At 49.6% G+C, this 9486-nt stretch overlaps 1 protein-coding gene across 1 annotated transcript; it reads left to right on the top strand.

Moving 5' to 3' along the window:
- The first annotated feature begins 4364 nt into the window (after nt 1–4364).
- On the top strand, nt 4365–7785 carry SS18L2 (SS18 like 2). The gene is made up of 3 exons (XM_063313017.1): nt 4365–4519; nt 5341–5417; nt 6699–7785. The coding sequence occupies exons 1-3, from the start codon at nt 4451–4453 to the stop codon at nt 6790–6792; spliced, it is 240 nt and encodes a 79-aa protein (XP_063169087.1). The 5' UTR covers nt 4365–4450; the 3' UTR covers nt 6793–7785.
- The last annotated feature ends 1701 nt before the right edge of the window (nt 7786–9486 follow it).

The following is a 9486-nucleotide window of genomic DNA, read 5'->3' on the forward strand; positions in this document are numbered from 1 at the left end:
ACGAGCGCCCGCCCCCTCCCAGGCCCAGCTTATCTCGCTCTCTCTTTGGCTCGCCGGCTCGCCAATCAAAGCGAGGGCCGCCTTTCCCGGCGACGTTAACCAATCGCTACGAGGATTGAAGAGTGCGAGAACGGGGCTGGGGCACCCATAGGCTAGGAAAAGCGGAGCCTGCATTTCCGTTGAGGGCATCGTTTGACCGAGGCGCGGTGCTGTGGGCGGAAGCGCGGACCTGAGGCCGTCCGGGCGACGCGCGGCCTTTCCTTCAGCTTGTTTCAGCTTGCCCCGGCTTCCACGGCCTCGATGGGTCCTGCCGGCGGAGCCCGCCTCCTCGCGAAGCGGGGGCTTTATCTCTGGGAGGCTGCCGCGCCTCTGTCCGCGGGAGGAAGAGCGAGGCCTTCTCGCTTCGACCCCACGACGCGCTCCCTGCTGGGCAGAGCCGCGGTCCGCTTCCCCCCGCGGGGGCCTAGGCGCCTCCTCCGGCGCTTCGTCTCCCAAAGCCCCTTCAGAGACCCCGCGAGCATCCTGGGATCCGCGCAAGCAAGGGACCCCGTGGGAGCGGCCTGTCCAAGGCGCAGCGCCTCAGCCGAACCCAGCGCCCCCTGGAACCCCACAGGGCCAGCCGTCCGTCCGAGGCAGGCTGATCAAATAGTTTCTATCTCCCTGGTGGGGGGGGGGGGGCGCACCAGGAAGCCACAAAGCAGTCGGAGAATTTATTTATTACTCACTCAAATTTAGCCACCGCCCATCTCCCCTAAAAGAGGGACTCTGGGTGGTTTACAATAAAATCCAGCACAAAACATAAACAATATCACATAAAACAGTTATCATAAAATACAATAAATAAAATCCAGGCTGGTGGGAGGGACTCTAGGGTGCGAGCCACCCCCAAGAACGGTTATTCACTTTCCCGCCCCAGGCGAGACGGCAGAACCAGGTCTTCAGGGCCTTCTGGACGGTCAGGAGCGAGGGGGCCTGCCTCACCTCCGGGGGCAAGATATTCCAGAGGGTGGGGGCCACCACAGAGGAGGCCCGTCTCCTGGACCCCACCAGATGAAATTCTCTTATGGAGGGGGTCTGCAACATGCCCTCTCTGGATCAGCTGGGGTGGGCCGATGTAATGGGGATGAGAGGGTCCCTCAGGAAACCTGGCCCGTGCCATGTAGGACTTTAAAGGTAATAACCAACACCTTGAATTGGACTCGGAAGCAAACTGGCACCCAGTGCAGCTTGCGCAGCAACAGTGTTATATGTGCCGACCTACGGGCATCAAAAATAGCCCGCGCGGCTGCATTCTGGACCAGCTGAAGCTTCCGGATACTCTTTCGAGGGTAGCCCCATGTAGAGCACATCGCAGTAGTCTATATGGGAGATAACCGGGGCGTGAGTGACTGTTCGGAGGGCTTCACGATCCAGGAACGGGCGTAACTGGCACACAACCTGATGTTGCACAAAGGCCCTCCTGGCCATGACTGCCACCTGCTCTTCGAGAATGATCTGTCCATGGCAAAGAATTGATGGGTCTTGTCCTCAACACCTAGATCACATCACAGCTGCCCCAAGATAAAAACCAGATCTAGCATCTGACCTCCAATATGCGTTTTTAAATTTTATTTCTGTGTTAAAGTCCTTGGCAGCAACAGTTCAAAGCTGTGCTGAGGATGCGGTTTCAGAAGAACTTTTGCATTGCTCCAAATATCCCTACGGAATAAGAGCTCATTTGTCCATTTTTTAATTTCTGCAGTTTATATGCCCTACCTGTGCTGACCTGGTATGTGCTACAGATGGGTTTGAGCAGCCTGGAGATCAAGAACTCTTTCTCAAAGTGCGACGATTTCTTGCACTGGGATGGAGGGAACAGGTGGAAATCCTATGGTTTACATCAGCTGCCCAGCCGAGTCCCCTCCTGAGCAGCTTGATTAGGTTTCAAGGCTGATTTGGAGTCACCCCATTTGGGGTTAGGGGATGTCATTTGGGAAGGGTTTAGAGCTCATGATGACCCTGGTCTTTACCCAGGCAGCCATGTGCTTGAGGACATCTTTGACTCCAAACAGCTGGCATTTCTTGGATCCCTTTCAAGAAATTATTGCTCCTTGGCCTCCTCTCTGTTGGGTGATCCCTGTTGGCTCCCTGGCTTATTGAGGAGCCCTGGAAAACAAAGTGGCAGAGGCAAGGCCTGGAGCACCAATGGAGGATAAGCAGCAGACTTTGTGGAGCATAGGTACGTATTCACATTTGAGCCTATAAAGCAGGCAAAGCGTCAATTGCCTCATTTTATGTCAGTGAGCTGTTGGCCGGTGTTCAATCCTAGTGTTGATTTTTGCATATCTGGGTATTGATTGCTGGCAAGGGAGTGTCCTGGTCTTTTGGCTTTTCTATTGTCTCTTTTGAATGGTATGTAGATGTTGTTTACCTCTGTGTGTCTGTTGATGGCTGCTTTGTCTGAGTGCCAGGCTTCCAGGAATTCTCTGGCGTTTTTGGATTAACTAGGATTAACACCGGATGAACCATCAAACAGCACAATACACCCTAATCAAGGAACTATTAACTCAGGCAATCAACCAAGCAGCAAACAACAGCCCAATCAAAGAACTCCCAGGGAGAGAACAACACCCCCAGCAACACAAGCAGGGCAAGCCACGGTATATAAACAGAGAGCAAGGCCCACTCCTTCTTCGCACTGAAGATGTTGCCTAGTCTGGCAATGAAACGTCTGCAAGAAAACAGCAAGGCTCAGAAAGCACTAAGGACTCTCATGATTTTCTGCTTAGCAACCACATCGCCAGCCCCAATTGTGATTGCTAAGCAAGGACTACCTGTAGTTGACTGGTTTTCAATTCAGTATGTTATGCAAAGCAAGGCAACTGGGTTTATTTTGTAAACCATGGTTCATTTAACCAGATGTTAGCCTGTTGTGCTAATACTGTACAACCAATATGAAAATGAAAGCTAACAGCTCTGCCATCTTTAGAACATCATTAGCTCCCCATTTCTTTTCATCCTGCTAGATATTTTCAGACCTCGTTTTTCTACCACTAATCACCAATGGCTTGTTGTAGAATGCAGACCATGGTTCTGATGAACCACTGTTTATTGGAGCAAAACTGCCTGAAATATTTATATCCAGGGGTGTCTGCAAAATGCAGTAAAAAAAAATTTGAGGTGGCAGCCATCAGGATGTTTTGACCATACCTTGCAGATTCCCCTGGATACAGATCTTTTGTATTTAGGAGCCTGACCACAGGAAAATACAGCAGTTACACTACTCTGTCAAGGAAGACCCCTGTTTTAAGCCATTTTCATCCAACACAACAAATGTAATATTTACCTAGGTGTCCTTTACTGCATGTTAGCAACTCCACTATCCAACTTAAAACGTGTGCATGGAGACAGAGAGACTTTTTGTTGGATATTGTATTAACGTCAAGGTTGTGTTAGGTAAGCTTCTACATGTCCAACGTAAGCGGTGTGAACACTCACGCACTGAAAACGCGCTACAGGGTATACTGCGGCCACCTGTAACAGAGCAGTTCAAGCAGCCTTTGAAAACGTGCAGTTCGGGAGAAGGCGGCAGAAACTGCTGGCGGACCGAGGGGCCACTGCTTATGTGCCACGAGCCACCTTTCCGCTTCCTCTGTTGCCTCGCGGTCAAGCTGTGAGAAGTTCTTGTTTCGGGTCATTTACGCGCTGCCGAGTTGAGACCCCCCCCGCCTCCCTTCTCCAGGGTGGGGTTCAGGATCGCCGCCGCCTCCTGGCCTAAGGGGCCAAGCGGTCTTCACCGCCCCCGCCCGGCTTTGCCGCGGCCGAATCCCCCGGGAGGGCCGGCTGGCGCTCTCCTGTTCCTCAGGGGGCCCTTGCGACCCACGCCGAGCGAGCAACTCGGCCGGGGCGGGGCGGGGGTTCCGCGCCTTCCTTGGCCGCAACGTGGGGGTGGCTGGCGACGCTTTTCAGGCCTCCCGCTTTAGCGTAGCCGTGGCGAGCCGCGCAGGGCCAGGCCGGGTCCCCGCGTGAGGTTTTCGACCGGGCGGGCGGGCGGGCGGGCGACGTGGGCCTCCCTGGGCCTTTCTCCGTGACACGTCGATCCACCAACCGCGGTCCAGGTGGCCGTCCTGGCCGCGACCGGGCAAGGAGCGCGAACGGCGCCTTTCCTAGCACAGGTCGGGCCCCGCCCACCGCATCCAACCCCGGCGGCCGGGGGACGCCCAATGGCGCGCACAAATTCCGGGGGCACTTCCGGGTCTCGATCCAGCTCCGCGTGCGTCGCCCGGTCCGGGCTTCCGTCCGGCCCACGCGCAGGGAGCCGCGTACCCGGAAGTGCCCATCCGCCTGGGGTTACCTCTACTCTTGCCTCTCTCTAGCGCCCTACGCGGGAGCAGCGGACAGCAGCCAATGGTTGCGTAGCGGGGAGTCCCAGCAGACATTGCGGCCTGACCCGGCGGTGGGCCTTCGCGCCATGTCGGTGGTCTTCGTCCCGGAGCGACTCCGCGGCAAAGCCGAGGTGAACCAAGAGACGCTGCGGCGGGTGAGCGACAACGGCGGGCGGCGCCGGGCCGCGCGGGAGCGGGAGGGCGCCGCCAGACAGCCGCCCTTCCGGACTCTGCGGGGCCTCTCGACTCTCGCCGGTGGGCGGCCGTGTGCGGGGTGGCTGCTTGGGAACCGGAAGCGCCGCGATACTGTCACGTAGGTCCCGCCCCAGGCCCCGCTCGCGCGGTTTCCCCGGCCGGCGGGTGGGCGGGCTCCGGAAGCGCCTTCCCTTCCGCCTGGCCCGGCGCCCTCAGGCCGCCCCGCCGCGCGATCAGGGCTCGGTGGGGCAGCCCGTTTATAAAACGGGGTTTCGAAGTGCAGGTTAACCCGAGAGTGCCTGCTGTCTCTTTGGCCCGAGTCCGGGTGAACCGCGTCTGCGGCGAGGCCAGTTTTTCTCCCTGCGATGGTCTCCGGCGTGGAAAGCGCTTAAGGGAGACTCGCGGGGACGGTCGTGTTCCGCAGGAGCGCCCTCCGCCCCGCGGTCCCTCAGTCCCAGCCAAGGTGTTCGACGGTCTGCTTGGCTGGGAAACGATGGAGCCTGTTGATGCGGGTGGGGTGGGGTGGGGTGGGGTGGGGCAGCTGCGGTTGGATAAGTCCGTGAACCGAGTCTGGTTTAAGCCCTCGGTTCACAAGACACAGTTAAGCCAGGTGCAAGCAAGCTACGTCATGGCTTAGTGAATCCAGTGGTGGGTGGTTCCAGGCTAAGGAACACCGAACGTAAAATGCAGGAACCGCCCTTGCTCGCTCCTGCGTTGCCAAGTGGTGAGGCGCTGATGAGCGTGCTGCAGCTCCATGCCAGTTACCCGTTGTGACTTTCAGCTGCTGGAAGAAAATGATCAGCTGATTCGCTGTATTGTGGAGTATCAGAATAAAGGAAGAGCTGCAGAATGTGTGCAGTAAGTACTTTTATTCCAGCAGAATGACCCTGATGAATGCTAATGACAGTATGTCCTGTTGCTAGATGTATATTTAAATCCAGTTCATCTACATGCTTATCTCAGCTTATCCTGTGGTGGCGGCAGCATTTAAAAAAACATTTGATGACCATCTTTCCAGGTGAAGAACGTCTTGGTATAACATACTCCAGTTTATGAGGTGGCATCCCTGGAAGTGTACTTACGCTGATTGAAATTATTTTATATGAGTTTTTTATAAACTCAAAGGTGGAATTACTGTATCATATGCCTGTGCAGTTAAGTCCATTTGAAGGAGTGCAAATTCAGCTTCACTAAGTCCTAGGCAGGCCCTGGGTTCCTCTCTTCTGAACCAAATCTGAACCATGGCACAATCCAGTCATGGTTGTTTTCAGCCTGACACCTACCTTTGATTGTTACCTTCCAGGCTTCTGAAACCTGTGAAGGCTGGACGTCGGAGATGATTAAGGTCTTTAAGATACCGCAGGGTGATTACGGTGTGGGATAATATTCTGCCTTTGTTATTGGGCAATAATAGCGCATGTCATGTTTTTCAGTAGTTTAGACCTATGGCAGCTGAACATCAGACCAGATCAGTGACTTTCTTTGGAGAATCAATGGGTTAGTGTGATCCACTGATTCTCTTGGAAGCTTCTGATATGATCCCCGGTATTTTTGGATCATTTAAGGGTGTAGGACTGCTATTTTTTGGTTTCAGTTTTATTGGGAAGACCAGTATCAGAACGTGATGCTGGGAGATGATGGCTCTAACCCACAGTTATTAACTTATGGGGGATTTTAAGACTTTAATCTTGCCAACAATGCTTTTTAATATCTACATATGCCTGCTGGTGGACTGTGCAGATGGCACTCAGTTCTGTCTTTCAGTTCATCTCCTCATCTCAGTAAAGCTGCAGAACTTTCCTGGATGAGGATAAACAAACTGGACTTTAATTGATGGCAGTTAGTAAGACTATTCCAGGTGGAGATTAGCAATTAAACCTAGACAGGGCTACATTCTCCTAGAATTGGTGGTAATTTGGGAAACTAAAGTAGAAGGTGATTAGAAGTATGGATGAGTGGCTTAGAGTAGTACATCAACTGTAATCCTATGGAAAGAGAATGGACCTTGCTTTAGTGAGAAGACTACATAAGTCTTTAGCAACTGTTGAGAAACTGGAAGAGCAGTTCTGAAAATTCAGTTGCTGCTTGTTGTGATGTATTTTCACCAGTATTTCATTACTTGCCTTTTTCTTTCTACAGGCACCAGCACACATTGCACAGAAATCTTATTTACTTGGCTACTATTGCTGATGCATCTCTTTCCCCAAATGTAGAGAAGACAGTCATAGAGTGACACCATTCCCAGCACATCTGTATTTGGAGAGAATGAGACGGCTGAAAAAGTGACAGCAGGCAACTGCAGTTTAAGAATCTCTGACCAAAAACTGCAGAACTGTGCTTCTTTAAAAGAGGACATGCCTCTGCACGATCAGTAAATACTGTTTTATTTATCTTCTCTACCTGTGCAAAAGGAAAAATGGCACTGAATTCGGTTACAGTTAACATCTTACTATGGGAGGTCTTGGAGGATATTGTTTTCACAGGCGTTTTTTTAAAATTGTATCTCTTCACTTTCTCTTATGCGAAGAATGCTAAGCTTTGATTGTAGAATATAATTTATAATAAAACTAGAATTATCCTAAATCCTTAGGGGTTCAGCAATCTAAAGATGTAATAAGCTTTCAAGTGAAACGGGGGTTGCTGCAAACGATACATTAGTAGACTGCTTTCCAAACAGCTATTTTGCATGCCTTTTTCGTTCTCCTTTTTAGATCCATTAGCAGTCCGGAAGTGTTCCATGTCAATGAAGAATCTAAGATTCTTTTGAACCCCCATCCCATAAAATCTGAAGTTTTTTGCCAGGGAAATTGTTTATCTACCCATAGAAACAATCATTCTTTTTCATTGTTAGATGTCTGGAGGGAACAGCATAACAGCCCTCATAATCTCTCAATGTCAGATTAAGCCAAAGTTTGTAAATTCCAGTGAGCTGTTCTGAGGGATTTGTCTGTCTTCAAAAGATCTTGTCCTTACCAAGTATCACCGTTACATACCACACTGGAAGCTGAGCTGAGGATCATGGACTTTCTGGGGCACACAAGCAGAATACAACCTATTACACAAAACATATTTGAGTCCTGGAAAAGCAAAATACATGAGAAACAAACTCAAAATATCTCTGCCTTAATTGCATTAAGTGTAAGTTGAAGTAAAGAGGAGTTTTGACAAGCTTTCCAGATTCTGTTATAATACCTTAACAGCATTAGAGTACATTCCAAGACTCTCAGCAGTTCCTGTTTCCTGACCTTGCCAAAGGGCTGACAATTACTGTGGCTGATGAGGGTTAAAGAGATTCAAGTTATTTGAGATGGTGAACTTTTTTCTGGGTGCAGAAATTACTAATTTCTAGATATTGATGAATTACAGAACAGTCTCAAAATTATATCTGATGGTAACCAAGAAAAATTCTCTAGGACAGACCTGATATATTACTTCAAAGAATTTGAGTGAAGTGGAGAACGGAATTGCACTATCAAGTTAAAGCAGTGGGATGAAGCAATACCATACCAACATTCTAAAATCTGACCAAACAGAAAGGCTATTCATTCCAATGTATGAATTCTGGATGAAAGCTCAGTCGAGGTGAAAACAGGCATTCAAAGATTTGTGAGAAAGGAAGTCTAAAAGGTGACTTTTTTTTACTGCTTTACATGGCATAGAAGCTGGGGCAGTTCTCTACAGGTGCCCGAGCAAAAGGTGCCAAACACCCATGTAACAAATATAGCTCTGTGTCATGTGGAACAATTAGCTGTTACCAGATCTACAAAATGACACCATATTGTGAACTAGATAGTAAGGTTTCAGACTACCCACAAATGGAATTCCAAATTATCTACCGGTTTTGGTCCAAGATGTTCTATTTCCTACAGCAAAGGCCATTTATTCAAGAGGAACAGAAGTGATAGAAAGGGAGGAGGAGATTATCTATGAGATTCAGAGGCTGCCTGAGTCCAGAATGAATCTGGGCAGCTTGTACTATCTGTTTAAAGTATCTGCATTTGCTTGGAAATCCAAGTGACAGAACATGACAATGCTGTGGAGAAAATCAGGGTTAAAATAAATAGAATAAATGAAAGCAAAAAGTTGGTGTCTTTGCTTAACCAACAGGGAGATCTAGATTATGTTTTCCAAAAACTAGATGATTTTTCAAAGAGGAATCTTTGGGTAACGAACTGCTGAGGTCAGTCCTTCCTTCCTTGTCTTGCAGACAAATTTTTTCTTCTGGAGGGGGAAGGAAAGTGAGATCACCAGTTCTCTTCCACTTGATCCTAACTAGCAGAGAATATAAGTAGCAGGAACATGGGGGGAAAGTAACTTAATTCTCTATTTTAAAGCAAACCTGTAGGAATGCTGCAGACATATGGCATGACCCATAGCTTGATACGAGTGGGTACAGAGCTGGTTCAAAAGTCATCCCGAGGGCTCATCAATGGTTCTTCATCTATCAAGAGGAATACCATGCATTCCAGTCCTGGATCCTCCACTATTTTTACTAATGATTTCATAAAAGGGGAGGGAATGCTTTCCAGGGTTACAAGTCATTGACAGTTTAAAATGAGCTGAAAATAACAATAAAATTTAATACAGACAAATGCAAAGTTAAAATCTGCAGTAGGAAATTGAAATCAAAGGCCCATAAAGATGGGGGATGCCTGGCTTGGAAATAGTGTAGGTAGTCAACGAGTTACGACAGCGATTGGGACCAGAATTTCCATCACTAAGCAATGCAGTTATAAAGCGCTATGTCACATGACCACATCAGCACAAACTACAGTGCCCATTGCTGTAGTTAAGTGAGGATGGTGGGTCAGTAAGCGAGCACCTCCCCGCAACTTCCTGCCAGCTTCCAACAACTGAAGTCTGGGGAAGCCGGCAGGAAGTTGCAAGTCCCAGATGGCTCATGAGCCGGCAGGTGGGGGAGGGAGCA

This window comes from Candoia aspera, chromosome 11 (genome assembly GCF_035149785.1).
Source record: "Candoia aspera isolate rCanAsp1 chromosome 11, rCanAsp1.hap2, whole genome shotgun sequence".
Taxonomy (NCBI): Eukaryota; Metazoa; Chordata; class Lepidosauria; order Squamata; family Boidae; genus Candoia; species Candoia aspera.

Excerpts from the sequence above, each read along its gene's own strand:
- SS18L2 (XM_063313017.1), top strand. The coding sequence starts at position 4,451 with ATGTCGGTGGTCTTCGTCCCGGAGCGACTCCGCGGCAAAGCCGAGGTG. Across the intron at positions 4,520-5,340 it reads ACCAAGAGACGCTGCGGCGG|CTGCTGGAAGAAAATGATCA; the intron begins GTGAGCGACAAC and ends TGTGACTTTCAG. Across the intron at positions 5,418-6,698 it reads AGAGCTGCAGAATGTGTGCA|GCACCAGCACACATTGCACA; the intron begins GTAAGTACTTTT and ends TTCTTTCTACAG.